At 54.2% G+C, this 22,524-nt stretch overlaps 2 protein-coding genes across 9 annotated transcripts in view; one reads left to right on the top strand and one right to left on the bottom strand.

The window, feature by feature from the left end:
- NOS1AP (nitric oxide synthase 1 adaptor protein) overlaps positions 1-22,442 on the top strand; it is a 44,442-nt gene extending 22,000 nt beyond the window's left edge. Inside the window, exons 2-12 of one of the 8 annotated variants that reach the window (XM_065673895.1) lie at positions 176-267; positions 7,472-7,564; positions 7,945-8,018; positions 8,478-8,586; positions 8,822-8,963; positions 10,142-10,305; positions 10,837-11,004; positions 13,828-13,993; positions 14,565-14,714; positions 19,958-20,219; positions 20,304-22,442. In XM_065673895.1, coding sequence (XP_065529967.1) covers positions 235-267; positions 7,472-7,564; positions 7,945-8,018; positions 8,478-8,586; positions 8,822-8,963; positions 10,142-10,305; positions 10,837-11,004; positions 13,828-13,993; positions 14,565-14,714; positions 19,958-20,219; positions 20,304-20,781 — 1,839 coding nt within the window. In that variant the 5' untranslated portion in view covers positions 176-234 and the 3' untranslated portion in view covers positions 20,782-22,442. Of the gene's footprint in view, positions 1-175; positions 268-7,471; positions 7,565-7,944; positions 8,019-8,477; positions 8,587-8,821; positions 8,964-10,141; positions 10,306-10,836; positions 11,005-13,827; positions 13,994-14,564; positions 17,589-19,957; positions 20,220-20,303 lie in introns of those variants that run through there. The other 7 variants (XM_065673894.1, XM_065673891.1, XM_065673892.1 and 4 more) reach the window with 7 other exon arrangements.
- Positions 18,112-19,482, bottom strand: SPATA46 (spermatogenesis associated 46). The gene is given in 3 exon segments (XM_065672763.1): positions 18,112-18,370; positions 18,372-18,614; positions 19,212-19,482. Coding segments are annotated over 3 exon segments (600 nt in total). The 5' UTR covers positions 19,310-19,482.
- Positions 22,443-22,524: the final 82 nt, after the last annotated feature.

Raw genomic sequence — 22,524 nt, 5'->3', positions numbered from 1 at the left:
GATGGAGCCAGTGGGAACCTTGGTTCTGCTCCCAAATGTCTCTGTGATTCCATGAGCTGCTGCCAGAGCTATCCCTGCTGCAGGCTGGTTTGTTCTGAGGTTTCAGCAGCAGGAAAGGGGAGCACAAGCAAAATGACCACACCAAGTGATCTTCATGCTGTCCTTTGTCTCACAGCCCAGGGAGGGAGCAGGGAGGTGCTGCTGGCATCCTGTGGGTGAGCACCCTGCTGGTTCATGGTACATGAGCATGACCATAGCCGCGACCAGGTATGTACTAAACAGCTGCATATGGGAATTGGTGTGGTAACATGTCCTCACTGGAGCTGCAATGGGATTGCATGTCCATGATGAAGGGTCAGGGAAGTCCTTGACAGATGCAGGCAGCAGCACATCACTTTGGTAGGGTGGTTTAAGGCAGTCTTCTAAAAATCCATTGTAGTCCATTCATTACAGATCAGGTTAGTAGGGTAAGCAGGTATTCCAGTGTGCTGTCCTCCAGCAGGCTTGAGTCCCCTGTGGGCTTAAAGTGAAGCCCAGAAAAGTGGACTGTCAGATGTTTTGCAGCCTTGCCCAGAACTGTCTCTTGGATGAAGCTGACCACCCTCCTGGGAGGAATCCTGCTTTCCAGACACTTTATAGCCTGACATCTGCTGCTGCCCTGGTAGAGCTGGGGTGATGCACAAAGGAGATGCAGGCTGGCAGGTGCCATTCTGCTTTTGGGGCAGGAACCCACAGCGGAAGGGATGCTCCATCCCTAGGTACCCCGCTGGCAGGACCCCTGGTTCTCTGCTGCCCTACCTGTCTGACAGCTGGGTTCTTGGGAGAAGCAGCGCTGCCTCTGTTACCTTCCACAGAATCATAGAATAGTTAGGGTTGGAAAGGGCCTTAAGATGATCAAGTTCCAACCCCCTGCCATGGGCAGGGACACCTCACACTAAACCATGTCACCCAAGACCCTGTCCAGACTGGCCTTGAACACCGCCAGGGATGGAGCATTCACAACCCCCCTGGGCAACCGATTCCAGTGCCTCACCACCCTAACAGGAAAGAATTTCCTCCTTATATCCAATCTAAACTTTCCCTGTTTAAGTTTTAACCCATTACCCCTTGTCCTGTCACTACAGTCCCTAATGAATAGTGCATCCCGAGCATCCCTATAGGCCCCCTTCAGATACTGGAAGGCTGCTATGAGGTCTCCACGCAGCCTTCTCTTCTCCAGGCTGAAAAGCCCCAACTTTCTCAGCCTGTCTTCATACGGGAGGTGCTCCAGTCCCCTGATCATCCTCGTGGCCCTCCTCTGGACTTGTTCCAGCAGTTCCATGTCCTTTTTATGTTGAGGACACCAGAACTGCACACAATACTCCAGGTGAGGTCTCACAAGAGCAGAGTAGAGGGGCAGGATCACCTCTTTCTGATCTGTGAGGCTACTCCTGGCCAGGTTGCTTTTGTTTGCTACTGTAGCAAAGCTGTGTTTGAAATCATTCCCTTTTCCTCTCTAGTGCTCATTTCTTTCTGCCACTGTATTTAGCTATACTGGTCGTGTTCTCTCATTTAGCTAGGATGGTTAGGTTCCTCTTGGAGGAGGCCAATGCTTCCTGGTGAAACTCATTGTGCAGCCTTTGTCTGTGTCTCTTCCTCACCAGCTTAAGTTTGTCTGGGCTTGTGCTGCATGATCCTAACAAGATCTCCAGCTGTGTAGAATAACACAGTGGAGTTGCAGCTTGCTTGTCCTTATCAGGCACAGGTGCATTTGATGGATCCCATAGTCATGCCACCAGGCCCAGCACACGCCACCTCTGCACCTGGCAAGCTGGGTGCAGTTGTGCTTTGTATATGCATAGCCTTTTTGAGCCTTTTGGCCCAAGAAACCGTTGGCTCACAGGACACACAGGCACATTGCAGGCCTGTGCTCACTGTGCTGCCTGCCTCGGAGTGGTGTGGCCCCTCCAGTGCTAGAAGTCACACTTCTCCAGTTGGCAAAGCACCTAAAGGAAAAAAAGAAGTGATGAGATGTTCCTGGCTGTGCCCTGCTCTGAACACTCTGGCAGGACCCCAGCACCAAGCTCTGATTGTTGGTTAACCCACAGAGGGCTAGTGGGCAGCAGGTGCTGCCTTCCTGTCCTCCTGCTTTCCATGCCCATCCCCAGGGTGGCTTGGCACCTCTGGCCAGGAAAGGGCTGTGTCCCTCCCAGTTTCCCTTTCCCACGCAGCTTGTGGGTGGCTGTCAGTCATCCATAGGCACTGGTATTTGTGCTGTTTCCTTGCGTGGTTCAGTAAAGTGAAATCCTTGTCCCCTGCACTGTGCCGCTGCTTGCCATTCCTCCCAATTACTGCTATTAGGATCCAGCAAGGTTTCTCAGGCTTCCCTCCTGTGGGTTATGCCTGATCTCTTGTACATTTCTGAGATTTACTTTCATTCCCTGTGTTCTCAGCAGCAGAAATTGCGAGGAGGTATGTGGTTTCCCCTCCAGTCGTTAATTCTTGGAGCCATGGAGTCTGTGCCAATTGAACTCAAGCTCAGCTGTCACTTTGCAATAAGTTAATTCTTCATCAAGAGAACAGTACCGCTCCTCCCCCCAGAGTGCTGGGAAAGCCTTCACTAGTCTGCCATGCCTTTCATTAGCCTGAGCTGACCTTGGGTTAAAGTCTAACTCCGAAGGTATTTCATTAGCTGCTGTGCCAGCCAGCTGCATGGAGAAGCCACGGCGGGGTGCCAAGGCAGTGGGACACTGTCTTCCAGCACCCTGCCCTGCTCCCCTGTGGGGCCTGCGCCAGCCCTGCACTTGGTGCTTTCATTGCATGATGAGGTGCCAAGGGACAGAGAGCTGCAGGGGCATCACTGCAGGCTGCTCACATCGCAGGGGCCTTGGAGGCACCCCCCTTTGCATTCAGCAGTGCTGGCTCTGTGGGATCTGGCATTGCTTAAGAGTTTCATGTCCTTTTGCATAAACACAAAGGAATACAGTTTTCTGGCAAAAAGAAATACACCCTTTCTATGCTTTTTCTTATAGAAGGTTTTTGTCTCCTGCCTCCCAGCCTAGCAGAGTAGCAATGCATTTTGTGGAAACTGCTTTTTTTCCTGTCAATTGAATACTCAAACCACTGCTCTTTCTGCAGTATCCCCAGTACAAGCTTTTAACCTTTCTTTTTTCCTTTGGAGGAGGGGAATAAGGGCTAGAAAGGGGCAGGGGCAGCTCGGTGCATTTAGGGGAACTTCCATTAAAGAATTTTCTGGTTATCTGTATTCTGCTAGCACAGTCTGACCATTCAGGTTTCCTGGTACCTTCCCTGACTGGTGGAGAGTGCTACTGGGCAGACTTAAATCTCTAACTGCTGCAGTTTAGATGGGCTGGAATGAAACGAGGACACTTCTATTCAGGTTAACCTTGTTTGAGATGCTTTCATGTGGTGGGATGATGAATCTAGAAAGTCATCATCTCTCCTCTTCAGTGTCTGATCCGCCTAACCTACCCTGCAGTGAGTGGTACAAGTTTTCTTACACTTCTACTGTGTAGAAACAGTGACAGGGTTGGGTAACGTTTCTAAGGGCTGAGTTTTCTGTGCTTTTCACACATACCCATCGCACGGGGATTCAAACATAATTTTACTGTAAGCTGACAAGGTTACATGCTCTCTCTATTAAGCAACATATGTTACTCTGTTCTGCAGAAAGGGCAGTTTTAATACTCTGCCAGTAGGAATGTGTTGTGCAATGATGCATACACCAGCTGGCATTATTTTCCATCTAAAGTTATTTAAATGGTGAACTCTGCTTAAAAGACAGATGTTTAAAATAGACTCCCACTAACCTGAGGTCAATGGTAAGGCTTTCCTGCTCTGCTGAGAGAGATGTTTCTTTTCTAATTGAGATGAATATTTTTATTGTGGGCAGTATAAAATTAAGGGATAATCTTTATTCGCTTCTCAGCTGGTTGGAGTTTACAAGTGATCTAATACTTTTTCATTAGCAAGACCACTTCTTTTCTTCTTGAATATCTTTACTTTTTTAACTTTGGCATATCTCGGATGTCCATTTTTAATCTTTGCTTACCAATTTTAGTAGAGTGCTTAGAGCTTCAGCTGGAGACTGACTGTGGAGCTGTGCAAGTCCAGGAACAGTTGGGTTTCTTTGTTACTCTTTCAATTTTCTGTGTATTTCCCTGCAATGATTTCTTACCTGGTTTCTGGGGTTGCCATGTTGCTGTAGCCAGGAATTAATGTAATTAACCCAAACCTGTAGTATTATTACAGGTGTTTAAATATTGAGAATCATGCCCAGAGCTGGCAGCGAAGAAAGCTCCTCTGACCATTACGCCATTTAGTTAGTTATAAGTAATACATTGAAATGTGAAATGCTGCAAGGTGTGAAACCAAAGGGGATTGTGGGGAATGGCACAAAGTCTCTTTCCTTCCTGCCACCATCAGCTGCTGCCTTCCTGGGAGCTGCAGGGGCTTGCTGGGGTGCGCAAGGGCTTATGGTGAGACATGCCTTTCTCCTGCCATAACCAGCGAGCAGCATCCTGGCATGGCAGCGCACTGTCACTGCCAATGTGAAGGGCTGCACCATAAGCCGGCAGGTCTGAGAACGCATTCTGCCATGCACAGTTTTGGGTGTATCCCTTACAGTCTGTGTGGCTCAAATCTCACTTAGAGGAGCTGTACAAACCTAACTCTCCCTTTGACCCTAGCCAGAGGTACTGCTTTAGGTGAAATCCCTCTGCTTTGCAGAATTAGCCTTATGAGCAAGGCAGAACAAATTGCACGGTGTCTGTAAGCAGGGAGGGTAGCTATGCGTGAATGGTGTGCCAGGCTCTGCAGAGTGGTACATGCTCTCTCTAGGTTTGGTTTGCTGCCCCTCTCTCCTGAGTGCTTTTCCTTCCTACTTGCACCTGTTTACCCAAACTCAAATCTGAAAACAGCGCATCTCCTTGCCCATGGGCTCAACGTGCCTGACCCATGCAGCCCAGGGATGCAAGAGGCTGCTCAGCTGAATTGCTGTTTTATTGAATCCTCTTCCTTGCTAATTTGCTATTAAATTATGGTTAGGGTTTCATTAGAGTCCCATTGGGCATGAGTTCATTAGTGTTTTATTGTCTAGAGCTGTGCTTCGTTGCATGGGAAATGTATCCCAAAGGGCATCTGGACTCATCAGAATGATTGTACTAACGAGAGTGGGATGGGGCAGTGTGTGCAATAGCTTTTTAAGCACATGGCTTGGACTTGCAAAGGAGCTTGGCTCTTGCCTTGGCATCAGAATAAACGCCTGGATTTATGCAAGGGCTTAGCAAATCTGGCTGGTCGGCCCTTCTGAGAATTTGACTTCTTTGCTTCTGTTGGTTCATGCTGGAATTTTGCCCTGAGCCATCAGCACAAGGGGAATTTTGCTTCAACATGGCAGAGCTTTCCCTGTGGCACTGCCCTCTGCCAGAGCGAGCCTGGGCAGAATCCTCTGCCTGCAGCCAGGGATTATGGCAGTGTCTCCAAGGAACTCTGCATCTATTCTGTCCCGGAAACGTAAGCCAGGGCTGGGTAGCATCTTTGCTGAAATATCCTGGCCTGTCTGCATTGCTGTCCTGGGGCTGTTACTTGCCCAAAACCAAGCTAAAAATATTCTCTCTAACCCTGAGATATTTTTCGGGATCGCTGTCTCTTCCAAGTCCACATTAGTTAGCACTTGGGATGGCCCAGAATAGAAACCCCACAGCTCCAGCAGCACAGAAATGCAACTTGATGTTTATAATCAATGATTGTTAGGTCCAATAAATCAGGCTGCAAGGTGCCATGTGGTGACTCTGGGAGCTGTGGAGAGCATATATATCAGCCCATGGCTCTTGGAAAAATCACATGCAGAGCTCCAGAAGGTGCTGGTTTAATTGCTCCAAGGCAACTGGGCTGGAGCTCACCTTTTCAAGGCTAAATCAAGATGTTTCTTTAGTGTTAGGTACCAGACAGCTGCTATGATCTCACTACCGGTCTTGGCAAGGCACAGAGGCAGGCTCTTAGATGCAGTTTCACTTCTTGTAATGACAAGAAAGGGGAGCCTACCCTTACGGACTCTTTGATAATGAACTCTGGTGAGACCCTTGTCCATGAGGAATAAGCCCTGCAAGCAGTATATGAGTATGTTCTAGGGATTTTGAGGCTGGCTGTATCCATGGTGGGAGCCTGAGCTCTGCTTTCCCCAGCCCATCACCATGGCTTCAGCCCCAATGCAGGTGGGCTTGCACAGCTTGCCTGGTCCATGCACTGGGGAGGGCAGAGCCACACTCCTCTCACTGTTATCTGAGTCACCTGTGTCTCCCATCCCCATCAGCGACTTTAAAATGGCTGTAAGGAATTTTATTTTCAGGTCTTTTATCGTTCCATCTCCAGTCAGGGCCAGCAGCTTTTCCTGCCTGCTGGCTCTGTCTGCCGAAGTGAATACATCATGCAGTGCTGGAAAGGTCAACACCGAGGCTCAAGGCTCAGTGTGGACTGGAGGCAAGGCTTTGTTTCAGGCACCTGCCCCGTGCTCCCTCTGCAGAAAGACTGGTGAAATAATGAGAGGATAAATTGAATTCCTCTTCTTGGATGTGCGAGGTGTAGGATGCAGGGCTTTTCTGCTGCTGGGTGAGCACAGAGGATCTGTCTCCATGGCTGTGCAGAGCACCCTGCCTGTGGGACCAGCGCGCCAGGTACCTAATGTAGGTGCAGCCATGGTAGACTAGTTCTATCACTGAAAGTCCCACAGCAGGAGTTGCTCAGCCTAAATGGCTCATCTACCCTATTCCCCGGCTAGCCCACTCCCCGCTCATAAGACTAAATGCAAAAGTGGCTGGATTTTGGGGGATCTCACTTCTCTCCCCTGGCTGGACCAGAGCTTTGTGTTTAGTCTTTGATCTTTGGAAGTTCCTGTTGGGTTTTTTTTCCCTGTCCAGTGACTTCTGGTTGAAGTGGGTAATTGCATTATCCCCTCTCCCCTGGAGCAGTTCAGACTCCTCAGCAATCACTTTTACCCTGAGCCCAAGAAAAAAAAGCCCAGTAGAAATGCCGTTTCCCTTATGAGAGCTCAGCAATGGTCACAGTCAGTGGGGCAAACCCAGCCAGGTTGTGGAGCCCCAGGGGCTGGCAGGGCTGGGGAGGTGGCAGTCCCTCTTGAGGTAGGGGAGGATGCGGTACAGCCCTTCAGAGGGGCAGAGGAACACAAGTTAACATTTCCAGCAGCACCCTGGGCTGAGCAAAGCATTATTCACATCCATAGGCCAGATTGCTTCAGGGTGTGCTCCTCCGGATGCTGGGCACAGGGACACTGCAAGGCAAACCAGCCTGCTGTCGTGTCCTAGCATGGATGGGCAGGCTGGTGCAGGCATGTGCTCAGGGAAGCAAACCTTTCCCTATTGCTCTCGCCCCTTCCCATCAGTCTTCTCAGCCCTTTCTGAGGCTTCCCTGATGCAAGAAGGCTAATTCAGGTGTTTTCTTCCATCCCCTGCAGTATGAATTTAAAGCCAAGAATATCAAGAAGAAGAAAGTGAATCTCATTGTGTCAGTGGATGGTGTGAAAGTCATTCTGAAGAAGAAGAAGAAGGTAGGCAGCCCTGGTCCTTGGAGCAGTGGTGCCTCAGCAGCAGGAGCACTTCTGTCGCAGTGCGAGGACCTGCAGCATCCTTGGAGTTCTGTGAAACTCTGTTGGGCTGGGAGAGAGAGGGCTGGGATCAGCCTCAGATGGGCTGTGTTCCCTCAGGGTGCCTGAGCCAGTTTTGATGCAGGGGTATCTTGGTGCATGGGGCTCAGAAGTCACAAGAGAAGTGATGTGGGACATTGCTGGTCCCTGAGAGGACCCAACCCTTTTCAAAGGGGTGCAGAGGAGCATCAGCAGAGCTGTGACAAGAGTTTCCAGGTCTGTCGCTGGACCGTCTTTGTCCTGTTGTTGATCTCAAGGGCAGCATCTGACGTACTCATTTTCAGCTTCTTTCATTGCAGAAAAAAGAATGGGCCTGGGATGAAAACAAAATGCTTGTCATGCACGATCCCATCTACAGGTAAGTCTGCATGGTGAGGGGATGGAGGCTTGCGTGTTTCTGCTGTGGTACTTACCCCACACGACACCAGCACTGTGCTGGGGACTGACCATGGAGAGCTACCACCATGCCCACTGAGGGCAGCTTTTCAAGCAGGCAAGGCGGATGAGTGAGGTTTGCTTTCCTTGGTCCTTGGAGGGCTCCTGGGCTGCTGGCTCTGTCCCTGGGGACTGAGCAAAGAAAGCCCATGCTGCCTCTGCAAAATGCTTGCGGCTGCTGTGTCAGCAGGCAAATTTTCCCAGTTGAGGCAAAACCACTGCCAAAAATGTTTCTGATGGGATTTTGCAGGGATGTGCTGCAGAAGCTGGGCATATTCTGGCCACCCTATGCCCTGCAAAACGGTGGCTGTGGCCTTGGCAGTCTCCTAGGCATGTGGGTACAATGTATGTTGATATTTTCCTTTCCTTACTGTCCTTGTAGGATATTCTATGTGTCTCATGACTCCCAGGACCTAAAGATCTTCAGTTACATTGCCAGGGATGGGTCTAGCAATGTCTTCAGGTGCAACGTCTTCAAATCCAAGAAGAAGGTAGAGATGCTGGGATGTGCATCCTGCCATTGCAGGGTCTCAGTGGGGCAGCTGGAACAAGACCTTGTCACTGTGCTGCAGCTGGCAGCCCAGAGCACCCTGATGATCCGAGTGCTGGTACCTCAGTCCATGTGGCAGCACACAGAGACCCCTAAGAGCTGTACCAGGCTGGGGAGGTCACTGGGCTGGGGCAGCCCAGCTGAGGTTAAGTTCCTTCTCTCCTCTCCTCCCGCAGAGCCAAGCCATGCGTATCGTCCGGACAGTGGGCCAGGCATTTGAGGTCTGCCACAAGCTGAGCCTGCAGCACACCCAGCAAAATGCAGATGGGCAGGAGGATGGAGACAGTGAGAGGAATGGGGACGATCTGGATGTACCAGGTACTCTGCAAGGGTGGAGGCAGGTGTGGTGTGAAGGTCCTGGAGCCTGGCAGATGTGGCGTGCAGAGTGACCCTCTTCCCATACCTCTGCTTGCCGTCTGACACCTGCAGGGAATGGATTTGCACAGCAATCTGGCCTGTGGTGCTCTATGCTGAAGCTGGGATGGTGCCCAGCAAGGAGCCTTCGCTAGGTGTTAGTTGTCATTCTCACAGACATCACCCTTGCTGGGAGCCCATTAGCAGTGCCCGTGTCTCTGCTGGGTGCCTGCATACTCTCCATGCTCAGCTGCACATGCTGCAAACATTTCCTCACTGCTTCCACGAAAGACGCAATAAGCACTTGCTCACATCCTGAGGCGCTCATGGGGCCAAGTCCAGCTCTCTGCAATTCACTGCATTATGAAGCTGTCCTTGGGGTCTTGCATCAAGCTCCTGGGGCTGTAGGCAGCCTGTGGATCCTCTCTCCCTTCTCAGCCCCATGGGCAGAGGGCTCAGTGGGGCCCTGGAGAGCTGCTGTGCTCCTCAGTGCCAGTGACTGAACTGGAGAGGAGACATGTTTTGCAAGAGATTGGTTAAACACCTCCGTTGCCCATTGAGATGCTGAGGGGCCCTGATATCTGGGTGTGGGTTGCCTGCCCTTCCCTGCCACCCCATGCTGGGTGCCAGTTCCCCTGATCCCAACAGATTGGACTGTGCTGTATTTTCCTGCTTTCCTCTGCAGCTGGCGCTGTTGTGATGACCTAATCGTTGGGCTGTCCTGGACAAGTCATTGTTTGGTTTTCCTCCACACAATGTCCAGGCCATGATATACAGTTCCCTGGAGATTTCTGAGCATCTGTTTTTTGTTTTCTTTGGGTTTTTTCCCCTTGTAATCTCTTGCTTACCTTTCTTTAGCTTTCTATGTGTCTTCTGATTTTGATGACCTATTTGTTCCACATCAGGGGTTTTGGCTGCTGTTCCCCAGGTTTGGTGTGCTGGGGCTGGGTGTGTTTTTTGGCTGTAAGCTCCATCCAGGAAGCACAGCTATGTTGTTCTGTACCTGCTTCCCCCAGAGCTGGAGGGTGGGTGACTGGGGCAGTGGGGACTGAGCGACGGGCATCACTCACCATACTCTGGGCGCACCATAGCATGCTCTCACTCCAAGCGGGCTGTACTCTGCTCTGATGCTGCTCCCACAGCCTGTCGCCTCACTGGTGCAGAGCGGGCAGCCGCCTCGGCAGAGGAGACGGACATCGATGCTGTGGAGCTCCCACTGCCCGGAGCCGACATCCTCGACTTCAGCCGCGGCGTGACTGACCTGGATGCCGTTGGCAAGGAGGCAAGTGCCTACACTGATGCCAAGGTGCGTGGGTCCTTGCCCTCAACTCCCGGCGCATGGCGCGGCCCTGGTGCTATGGCTGTGATGAGCATCCCGGGGGCCCAGGGATCAGGAGGGATTCCACAGCATTCCCCTGCTCCCTGATCAAAGCTGTCTGCTGCCACAGGGCTGCCCTTTGGCTTGGGGGCTGGGGCACTCCTGGGGAGTGCTGTGCTGAGGCTCAGCTATGTGCAGCCACATGGAAAGTGTCTGTGGCAGAGCTGATAAGGATTTTTTTCCATCAAACAAATGAAAGAAAAAAAAGGACTTTTTTGATACAGTGGAAATTCCCATGAGAAATGTCAGCCTTATCAGGAATTTTCTACAGAAGTATTTAGGCTGTTGTCAAAACTGAAAAAATACCATCTTCCTAGTTTTTCAGCACCCTCAGCAAAGCCTGCATTTGTTTTGAATGCAGAAGCTTCTTTCCTGGGTATTTTAAGGGGCTATAGCCTGTGCGTGCCTTCTCCACGGTGAGGGGCACAGGATCACAGTTTGCATGTTGGTATTTTGCAGGGCTGCCTCCTCCCTGAAGATATCCTGACAGCGTCGCCCAAGATGCTGCTGCCCTCATCTGCGCAGCTGCCTGACCTGGGAACACCCCTCTCTGCTCACCACCAGATGCAGCTCCTCCAGCAGCTCCTGCAGCAGCAACAGCAGCAGACACAAGTGGCTGTGGCACAGGTTCTCCCCCCTTACTCTTTCCTGGGGCAGCGGCAAGGCTGGGGCATGCTATCGAGCTCCTCATTCCTGCCAGAGTAACCCCTGGCTGAAGGCAGTGTTGGAGACTGGCAGCATCATGGGGAGGGCAGGCTGCCTCCAGGCAGAGAAGCCCAGGCGATGGTTGTGGGAGAAGCTGGTGCACAGGCTGTGGGGAGGGACCCGCTCCTGGGCTGTTCAGCAGGTGGAGAGGAATGGCAATTTGCCTTGGCCCTGTCACAGAAGATGAGGTGCGTAGGTCCACATGCCACCAGAGTTCTTGGTCCTTTGGCCTCTGCCTGTTTGCCAATGCCTGGCCTCAGCATTAGCCCTGGCCAACTGCTGCCTGGGCTGTGCAGCTGGCAGCTCTTTCTCTATGCAGGCATTTCTCATTCAAGCAGCTCTGGCTGCTTTATCCAGCTCATTACCTTAGCTTTACTTGTTCTCTGACTCCTCAAAGAGCTCTCTGCAATTGCTTTCATTTCTTTCCATCCTGAGCGATCGGCTCCAGCAGCCTTTCTGTGCTGTCCTGCGCTTTCCTCTTCTCACATCAGAAAATCGGTATTGGTTCTTCTGGCTGAGCTGCCACCCTGAGAGCTCAGTGTCTTTGGGGGTTCACAGGCTCAGGAAGTTGCTTTCCCCTCTCGAAGGGGGACCTGCATTCTTTATGTCTGACCAAGCATAGTGTTGTTACAGGGAAAGCTCACCAGGGAAAGCCAGGCCCCTCTGTGGCAGGGGCTGATCGCCTTCAGCAGCTCCCAGCCTGTGTACCTGCACAGCCTTGCAGCGGTCATTTCTTTTTCTTCCTACTTCCAAACAAAAAACCCCGAAACAGTGTAATGCCATCTCTTGGCTGGCTCCTGGGATGGCAGCCAGTGGCCTCATCTCCCTTTCTCCAAGGGCTGGCACCCTGCTCTGGACCTCTGCCCACCATAGGGTGGTTCTTGTCACAGGAGCTGTCACTTAGCTGCTCTCTAATCCCTTCAGTGCATGCACTGTGGTGATTTTGTATCATTGTAATTTATTAATGAAAACATTGGGCCCTATCATGTCAACTGCCTTTCAGATGACTGCATGTGTTACATCAACACCTCTGTTAATGGCACTTGTTATCTTCTCTCAGAAAGTACCAAGTTAATTTGTTTCTAAACAGGTGATGAAGGGCATAGGCTTAATTGTTTACTAACAAAGCTGGGAGATCCACTGTGTTTACAAGGATCTATGCTTGGTCAATAACTGCAGGGACCATCCTGTAATTGTCTCAGCCTCTAATTGCTTGGCTGAGGATGAAATGCCATCTAGTTCCCTCATTGACTAGAGACTTGCTTTTGCAAGGTGTGTACAGACACCTGTGAAAGTTCCTCCTCTTGAATTAAGGCCAGGAGTCCTTCCTGGGTCTTGTTCCCAGGGAGAGGATGGCATGAGCCACTGCCCCTCTGCAGGACATGGCATTTGGGCTCTGCTGGCATCTTCCCCTGGCATCACCTGGGTCTCACCTGGCCCCTGCTGCAGATGGAGACAGCTGCCGGTTGCAAGGATGGATGACTTCCAGGCTGACGCTGCCAGTACTGAGCTTTAGCACCCACTTGTTATTTAAGGATGATCCCAGCTCTGCTCAGGGTCTCTGCTTCACCCACCAGCATTTGGCAGAGGGTCCCTGTCCCACCTCACTGCTGTGCCCCACTGTTCCACCACTGGCAGGAAGAGGAGGTGACTGTGGTGATGGTGTGGCATGTCTCACCTGGCTGGAGGCCCACAGGCAAACCAAAAGGGCTCTGTGCTGCCTGCTCAGTGTATAAAGTATCGCACCCTGTTGCCCGTGCTCTGGCTTCATGGACAGTTGCAGGTCGCAGCACTTTCCTTGGCCCCTTGCTACCGCCTGAGCTTGCTGTGCTTCAACTCTGCTCTGCCAGGAGCACTGCCATGCTGCCTTGCTGGCTGTGTTTGGACAAAGCAGGCAGAACCTGCCTGCAAGAAGACCTGGCGCTGCCTTCTGGTACCCATCCAAGAGGGCAGATCAAAGAGCTGCCCCTGGGCAAGGGCTCCTGGCTGGTCTCACCCAGGAGCATCCCACCCTCTCTGGGATCTGGGTGATACAGATCTCTTGCATGTGGGTAGTTATGCTGAGATCAGTGGGCTTTTTGCCCATGGACTCCCTGCAGGCTAACATCCAGGCATTACTTCCAGGGCTAAAATGAGTAGCCATCTCGCATCCCTGGAGCCACTGTGTCTCAGCAGCGCTTTGCCATCTGTGTTGCTCAAGGCATGTCGTGCTGTCGCAGCCAGAGCCACCTGCAGCTCCAGGGCAGCTCTGATGCTCCAGCCCCTGCTAGTGACAGACGCCACTGGCAGGACCCTGTCCCTGGGAAACTTGCCTGGAAAGACAGTTCAGACGGGGCTGCCCATGGTGCATGGCTGCGTGCTCATGCATGGGCAGCACTACCCAATTGTTCAAGCGTGTCTTTTCTTCAGCATCCATCTGGCTCCCTCCTGGGCTGCCCTTTCCGTGTGCATTCGTGGCACACGTGTGTAACCAATGGTTTGGTCAGTGCTACTTCCCTTTGCCTCGGGCTTTTCCATCCAAGATGCCAGGGGACCATGTGCTGGATTTGCTGCATGTGCACTGGTGTGACACTGCCGCCTGCCCTGCTCCACATCTCATCTGTGGGTACCCACAGGAAATGGCTTCATCAGATCATTCCATGGGGTGTTGGTGAGCGCTGGTAGATGTGCAGGGCTGGCTGGAATTGACACTCAGCCCTTGAGCAGCATCATCCACATGCTTACCCGCTCTCTCCTGTCACACAGGTCCACTTGCTGAAGGACCAGCTGGCTGCAGAGGCAGCAGCGCGGCTGGAAGCCCAGGCTCGTGTGCACCAGCTTCTGCTCCAGAACAAGGACTTGCTGCAGCACATCTCGCTCCTGGTCAAACAGGTGCAGGAGCTGGAGCTGAAGCTAGCGGGGAACACCACCAGTAAGCGCTCCTGCCCCTTACTCTCCCCTCATAGCTAGTGTGGAGGACATGGATGTGGGTGTTTCTCTTGGGGTTTTGTGCTTGACCGGTGGGTGTGTAGGGGAATATTAGTGCCTTTCCAGGCACAACTTTTGTTGGTTTGCATGTGGCAGAGTGCGTGCAAGCAGTGTGGGAATGGCTTGGGGAGGACTGTATGGACAGGTCATATATGTCCATCAGCTGTATGACTGCTTTCCCCAGTGGCCGCATGCTCTAGGCCAGCTCCTTACCTGCTCAAGAGCCCCTCCTTGACCTTGCTCTTCAGCAGATGTGGCCATCAGGTCCCTGCAGAAGCTTGGATGGGAGACATAACTTTTTATCCTGCAAAACTGGCTCTTTGTTGGCTGGCAGCAGCTCCTGGCACCAGTGACACCAAATGAGCCCCTCTAAATGCTTGTGGTGGGGAGGCTGACACCCAAGCGGCCCAGGCCATCCTCCTCTGGCCAGTCTGCAGCCAGCTGTGGTGGCTGGGGTGTGCCCAGGCAAGCTGGGGTGGCACTGCCTGCCTCTCAGTCATGCTCTTCTCTTGCAGCGGGCTCCCAGGACAGCCTGCTGGAGATCACCTTCCGCTCAAATGTCCTCCCTGTCCTCTGCGACCCGACCACCCCGCAGCCCGAGGACACCCACCCGCCGCCACTGGGCTCTGGCTCAGGCTTCCCCAGCACCATGGGCAGCCCCATAGGTAGGAACGACTGTCTGGTGAAGCTGGAGTGCTACCGCTTCCTGCCTGACTCGGGGCCACCTGCCCCGGAGCCAGCACTGGGCAGCCTGGAGCTCATCAAGTTCCGCGAGTCGGGCATTGCCTCCGAGTACGAGTCCAACACGGACGAGAGCGAGGAGCGCGACTCCTGGTCCCAGGAGGAGCCACCGCGCCTGCTCCATGTCCAGACCAGGCAGGACCTGGGCGACAGCCTGGAGGATGAGATCGCGGTGTAGGGGTCGGCAGGAGGTGGTGCGAGCCTGCCGGAGCTGGGGTGGACCCTGGTCATAACCCCCTGGCCCTGGCAGGAGCGGGACATCTCGGAGGGAGAGGGGCGGAGGAGGGAACGTGAGGCTTCAGCACACAGCCGGGAACTGTGCGGAGGTGAGGATGGAGCCGTGCCGAGGCGGTGCGCCGGGCATGCTGTGCTCCGGTGTGCAAGGGCTTGTGTGCTGAGCTGAAGCATCCCCACTTCACATCAGACAACGAGCTGAGCTGCTTGGGCTGTCCCATGGTCCCTGTCCCCCTGCAGGCTGCATTTCAAGGTCAGGCAGAAGCAAGGGACTCCCTGCCGGGTTAGCCACTGCTGCTGGTGGGGAAGCAGGAAAGTAGATGGAAGTTTTGCTGGGGGAATGAGAGAGCAGGCGTGGGGCAAGAGGGACCAAGGGGGCAACGTGAAGGCAGTGAGCAGGGACAGATCCACTGTCAGGTGGTCTGGCTATCCGCATGGTGGAGAGGGTGGGAGATGAAGCCAGGGCCATGCTGACAGGGTGGTTAGGGTTGGTGATGGTGCGCTGTTGGCAGGGGTGAACAAGTGAGAGGTGAGGCAGCGGGGGACAGTGGGGACAAGCCTGGGAAGGAGCTGAAGGAGTGAGATGAGGTCGTGCAGGCAGCTCCTGGCAGGTTGATGGTGTTTGTTGTGCTTCCAGGAAAGAGTTGGTCCCTGCCTGAGGTAGGTGGAAGGCCTGCAGGCAATGTCCAGTCCTCTCTCAGTCTGTGGAGTGGGTAGGAAGGCACAGCTCAGTATGGAGCAGGGAGCCAGGGCATGTAGCACAGGGCTATGCAGTGCCCTCCGTCTCATCATGCAGTCCTTGTGCTCCTCAGTGTGGCTGCAGGTTTCAAAGCCTTTCTGGTGCTCTCAAGTCACATTTTCAAGCACTTCCCTGCACCTCCTTCACCACAAACTCTCAGCTTTGCTTTATAGACAAACTGTCCCATTTCCAAGCAGTCATATGCCCCTGGACCAGGGATGGGGGATGCAGTGCTGGCATTGTCTGTGTGCAGGGATGGGCATGCTTGCCATCCCTCAATGGGGAGGGAACTGCTGATGTCTGCAAGGGGGCTTCTTTAGCTCTGGTTTGCACCCTCTGGAAAAGTGAATCCGAGATCTTAGGATTCACCAACAGACACCAAGGCACCCATGGCTGAGAGCCATCCTGGGGGTCTCCAAGGGATCCGGAGTGTGTTTCTTTTCTGCAAGCACACTTATCAGTTGTCTGTTGCTGCAGTCCCTAAGAGGATGCAGCTGAAGGGGTATGAACCAGAGTTCTAATGTCCATCCTGCTTCTTGTGGAAACGCTTGATGAGGTGGGGATTGGCACAGTTGTCTTCCTCCCCACCCACCCTCCTGTCCTGCTTCTGCTTCACTTTGTTGCTTCCCTGCTACTTTTGTCTTCGCCAGCTCTGTCTCTGCTAGATCTGCCTGCAACTAACCCCTAGTAGAGGATCTCCCAGACACGAGCTCTTGCTCTCCTCCTGGCTGCTGAGGAAGGTCCATCACTTCTTTCTGCCCCAGTACCCTTGGGACTGAGGGCTAATGAGGAAGGAGGTATGGGTGAGACTCCCAGGGTTGGTACAAACTGTGCTACGCAGCCTCCATCACAGGAGGAGGCTGGACACTGAGGAGCTATAGAGTCCTAGTGGGAAGGAAGATGTTTTGGTGTCCCCAGCAGTGGTCTGGTGTCCAGGGGAGCCCCTGCACCAGCCACAGTGGCAGAGTAGGAGCAGATGCTGTTTGGGACAGGACTGCCCCTGTCCTCTGGCCACCAATACCTCTGTATGCCCTGTCCTGCACCGCTGTGGGTACAGCTGTGTGCAAGCCCCTCTGCTGGGGACCCTGACATCCTACTGCCAGCTCACAGCAGCTGGAGGTGAAAGCATGGGGCGGGAGGCTGGTCCCACCAGGAGTAAAAGGTGAGGATGGTAGAAGGCACAGGAGATGGCAACAGATAGTGTGGGTCACATGGGTGAGCTCAGAGAGGGATTTCCATGTGGGCAGACAGAGGAGAGGGACAGCAGGAACTTGGCTGTATGCACAGGGCAGGTGAAAGGAGAGCCCAGGAGAAGCAGCAGGTCTCTTCCAGGCTGGGCTGCCTTAGAAAGCAGGCAGGGCTGAGCTTTCTCCCTGAGCCACTGCTCCTGCCCATCCCTGCTGCACAGGTGTAGCCCAGGCAGTGCCCTGCGAGGAGCACTGGGACCAGCTGAGGGCTCAGGCTCCTGCCCAGCACTCTGCCTGCAGGAGAAGGTGGTGGGTGCCCCATGGGTTGATGGGGTGCTGCCAGAGCTGGGTGGGGACCCTGCCAGCATCCTGCTGCACCACTGGTGTACATGTGTAAATGATCCTCCTCCTAAGTCAGCGCTGCCTCCAAGATGGCTCTCTAGTCTCTCACTTTTGCTATGGACCTTAACTGGGAATTTAAAGCTATATTTTTTGTCCTTTCTTTTCCTACAACTGTCGTGTTACTAACTGTTGACTCAATCTATCTGGGAGACCAATCTGCAATGTAAGTGCACTTAACCCTTGGGTGTTATCATTAGTCAACTGGCTTTTGCTAAATAAATCTTTCTATTTCTCAAGGCTTCCTGTTGTCTCTTCCTTCTCACTGATTCTCTCTCTTTCTGTACTTCTCTCCCCCCTCCATGCTGGGAGCCACCACCAGCAGTGGCATCCCTTGTCCTTGCACACCTCCAAACTAAGCTTCCTCCCCTGTGGGACTCTTGCTTGTTGGTGCCAGTCACTGGCTGCTGGTGAGAGCGAGGTGCCCTGAACACTGCTGGGAGTAGAGGGGTTTCAGTCTTCCCCTTCAGCCACTGCACAGCACAGGCTCATCCCAGGGCTGACCCAGCAGTTTGAGGATGCCAGGAGGTTCCTGGCATCTGCAGAGCACCATGCAAAGATGCTGAGATGCTAAGCAGTGCTTTCAGGGACATGGGAGATATTTGGCTGCTGGTGAAGGAAAAGTCTGGAATTCTCTTTTAAAGGATTATATAGTAAAGAGCAGCAGGCAGACAGGGCTGGCTGCTGCTGGAATGATTTATTCTGCCGCTGACAAGAGCGAAGGAGCAGTGCCCTCCCGCGGCGGCAGCCCGGCTGGAGGGGCTACATGGACACCCCGGGGGCCGCAGTCTCCTGCAGCATGCACTCCTCCCACAGGGCCTTGAGCCTGCGGTAGTACACCTTACAGCTGTATCCCTCCTGAGAGCTGTTCTGGATGTGGGTCTTGATCGACCACAGCGTGGGGAACATGCAGCAGCATGATATGCACTGGTAGCCATGCTGGGACACTGGGTGCTGCTGGGAAGCAACAAGGATGTCCTGGACGGTGATGCTGGCTCTGCTACTGGGCAGCCTGTCCCTTGGGTAGCTGAGCCTCATCTGAGGAGTCGGAGGATGAGCAGACTGTCTCCAAGAGGTCATTAGGTTCCTCACGCTCCTGGGTGCTGGTGGCAAGGCTGGAGAAGGGGCTGTCCTGGTGCTCCTGAGTAACTCCCTTGGTGCACATGAAGTAGCTGTAGGGTGAGAACCAGGGCCAGTAGATGGGTGTGGGCAGGGAGCTTGCTGCTTGGTGGGGCTGCAGGGTCACAGGCTGTAGAGGAAAGGGTCTGCAGTGAGTCAGGGGTCCCTGCAAGAGCCTGGTCTCCCACGGGGTTGGGAGCAGTCCTGGGCACTGAACTGTTCCTCTCTTGTTTCCATGGGATGTCAGGGGTGTCTGCTTCTGCCACTCCCATCATGGAGGGTACCATCCCTCCCACTATGGAATGCAGGGGTAGATACAGGAAAGGGATGGTGGTGGGCACCAAGGCACTAGCAGTGCACAAAGTTCATCCAGCATTTCACTGGAGCCCTCCCATGGAGAGCTGCACTGGCACAAGGGCAGTGATGGGTGAGGCTGAGCTGTGACTCCAAGGGCAGCACCCACAACTTTGAAGATTCCTGCTGGGAAAATGTGGGGGAGACACCAGTGTAGTTCAGACGAGGGGTGTAACTGCAGAGCCCCACCAGGTCCCCAGAAAGCACCTGCTGCCACAAAGCCACATGGTCCCCTTTCTCCACCCATGCAGGAAGACATGCCCAGCCTAACCCCTCCTACAGGCCCTTGCTGTGCCACAGAAGGCTGAGCAGTGCCATGGCTGTGCCCAGGAGGTGCAAGGGGGGACCCTCCCCACATGCAGTGCTGGCTGCATGCACCCCCTGCTCACCTGATAGGCTCACAGGGGCATGGGGCCTCTGGGCTTCTTGTCCTGGTGCCACAGTGCACAGTCCTGACAGAAATGGTGGGCAAGCCAAAGCTCTCCATCGCCCTCGTGTAGCTGGTGATGGTGTAGTTCCTGCAGCATGGTACCCGTGCACTGCAGGATGCTCCTGGGCAGTCTGCTCAGGCCCTGGCATCTCAGGAGCTTGGCCAGCACAAGGGGACAGCCAGCCTGGGCTGGAGGGAAGACTAGAAGGGTGGGCAGCGCAGAGCCCAGGCTGTGGGTGCCCCCAGGGAACGCCTTGCTGCTCTGCAGGTGCCCGACCGACAAGGGCTTCCCATGGGTCCCATCTCCGCAGGCAGCGTGCTAGGTCTGGGGAGGGCTCAGCAGCAAACCTCACCTGGCAGTGCAGAAGGGACAAGCTTACTGTCCCCTTGGTAAATCCTCTTTCTTTCCACAACCTGCTTCCCAAGTCGCTCAGTGTCAGGTAAGAGATGCTCTTGGTGTGTTGGCAGTGCTGGTGTGGAGCCCTGGGCTCATTGCTACCCCATCCCACCCCATGCTATCCTCAGTGCATAGCCTGGCTGCCCACAGCCTCTGTGGGGCTTCAGAAGCAGCCTCCCTGTCCCCCAGAATTTGCTCCCTTGCTGCTGGGTTGGGAGCTGGCAGGCAGCTCTAGGACATGCTGCCCCTGCTGGGGTCCCCTCTCCAGCCTGGCTCACAAGCCCTCACTGTCCCCTTTCCCCCTCCAGTGGACCAGAGCATGTTTGAGAACGCCAGTGCCAGCACAGCACCCACCCCACGGCCACATCATGGCCCTGCCGCAGCCCTGCCACAGCCCTCCCGCCCCGCCGGCAGCCAGCACCTCCGCAACCTGGGCAAGGCCATGGGGGCCAAGGTGAATGATCTCCTGCGCCGCAAGGAGCCAGGCGGCCTCCCTGCTGTGGGAGTGATGGAGGTGAATGCCTGCGCTGGTGCTATTCTGGGCATGGGACAGCCGGCTAGCGAGGATGGGTGAGTGTTCCCTTGATGGGGCCATTTGGGACAGGCTGGAGGGGCCTCAACATGGGGCTGTATGTGACTTCTCTGTGCTTGCAGGGCTGTGGGGCTGGATGCTTTTCCCCGGCTAGACCCCCCACCCCCTGTCACCAAGAAGCGGACACCACGTGCCCTGAAGACCCCGCAGGACATGCTCATTGCTCCACAGCCAGTGGTGACCACCCCAACGAGCAGCATGGAGGAGCCCCAAGAACCACCCACAGCCCACCCTGACCCCTCAGAGGAGCAGCCGGGGATGAGGGACCCATCCCCTCTAGAATGCCCTGGGGTCCCCAGCATGATGGGCACCTCAGGTCTCAGTGGGGACCAGACCACTGGTGCTCTTCCTGTGCCTGACCTCATCCATAAGGGCAACCTGGAGAGCCAGCGGCGAGCAGGAGAGTCACTCGGCACAGAGAAGTCCTCCCGGAGACCAGGGCTGGAGCATGAGCCACTGGGGAGCACGGGGCGGCCAGAGGCATGTACCCCTGGCTGGGAGGTGGAGGGGCCCCATCCTGACTTGCTGTCATTTGAGTAGCACTGGGGGAGCCACAGCAGGGGCACTGTGGGGGCTGGCTCTCCCAAGCATGTCTCTTGCTGCCACATGCTGACCCCGTGTCTCTTTGGGGTCATTATTTTGGAGAGAGGGAATCCCCAGGGTGTCAGGAGCCCCTGCTGCCCCAGTGTGGGGTGTGAGAACACCCCAGTTCTTCCCGAATTCCCAGGAGGGGCACAGCCTGTCCTGCTATGGCTTCTGCAGCCCCGTCCTGGGCTCATTTGCCGTGGTCTGTGCAAAGCTCCCATCCTGTCACAGTGCTTCCATCCTGTCTGCAGCTAGGAACCATGCTGGGCTGGGGACCAAGGGTTGGGGTCACTCAGCAGCCTGGATGCTCGTGCATGGGTGCACAAGCACCAGCCTGCCCCAGCCCTGCCTGCTCTGCCCGGGTGAGTGTCCCACATTGTGCTGGCTTCCCTAGTCAGGAGGATTTCACAGCTTATGCCATGTGCTTGCAGAGATACCCTGTCCCAGGGTGCTAGTGGGCTTACTCACCCCTGGAGTCTAGTGCCAGCGAGCCAGGATGGCACCTTCTTCAGGTGCCAGTCCTGTAGCATTATTCTGCCCAGTGCCATCTCTCTGCACCTGAGCCCCAGTTTTGGGGGACCCACTTGCAGAATGAGTTTTTGTGGGGAGCAGGGCTGGTCACCTGGGGCTGCACGGCTGCTGGCCACTAGGCTCTGGCTGACAGCTGAGCCTCTCTGTGAGACCCACCTCTAGCTCCCGCTTGTTTCCTGGTCTCACCCCAGCCACCATGGAAAGGGCTGACCTGCCCAGGCAGGCAGCACACTGTGTGGGACAGTGCCACCATTTTTCTTTATTTGTTGGCATGGTGATGTCTTTGTGAAACTGGGACACAGGAAGCCATATGGTCCTCCAATACTGCTCTGTGATTGTTTCCCCATGAATTACAGCCTGTGGATCCATGGGCTGGTGCAAGGAAGCAGCTGTGAGATACCAGTTTTTGCTTAGACCTTTCATGTGCATCCTCACCACAAAGGTGGTTTTGAGAGGAAAAGCTCCCAAGACCACATTTGAGCTGGAGGAGGCTAGGGAGTCATGGATGGGGCACCTCTGCTCGCAGCTTCTCTCGTGCCATGCAGAACAGTTGTGCTGAAGAAATGTCTTCCACCACCCAAAGCTGTGCTGTGGTCCTCCTGAAGAATGGAGGCCATGAGAGCATGAATCCCTTCACTTTGGGAACAGCCATCATGCCTGTTGGCATGGTGGATGCTGTGGCAGCACTGGACCTCTGCAGCTCTCGTCCCCTGGGAAGGCCCTGCTGGAGATGAAGGAGACATCAGAGATGCACAGAGCTTGGGGCCAGCCTGTGGTCAGTGCTAAGGTATAACACACCCTGTGTATAATGCGATTACACTGTGCGTGGCTGATCCCACCCCACAAACAGAAATCTATGTGAGTATGTATATGTGTATGCTGCCTAGGTCTACACTGCATTGTTTATGTAGATGAAAAAAAGGGCTTGTAGCTCTTCTTTGAAGAACCAGCATCTTCCAACCCTGCCAATCACAAGGGAACCTCACTGCTGGTCCAGTCCCTCTATTTAATTTGTGTAGAGTGTCTGTGTAGTTTGGGACAAAAGATGCAGATTGCACAATAAATTTTCTTTTGTTTGTTTTTTACCCACTGACACATAGCAACCCTTTGATGGGAGCGGACCACGTGTGGTATAGCCCTGACACCTCCTGATGAGCCTGGGGACAT

Source organism: Lathamus discolor, chromosome 3, assembly GCF_037157495.1.
Source record: "Lathamus discolor isolate bLatDis1 chromosome 3, bLatDis1.hap1, whole genome shotgun sequence".
In the NCBI taxonomy this organism is placed as follows: Eukaryota; Metazoa; Chordata; class Aves; order Psittaciformes; family Psittacidae; genus Lathamus; species Lathamus discolor.
The sequence above is the reverse complement of the archived record's forward strand: the minus strand, read 5'-3'. Positions and strand labels throughout refer to the sequence as shown.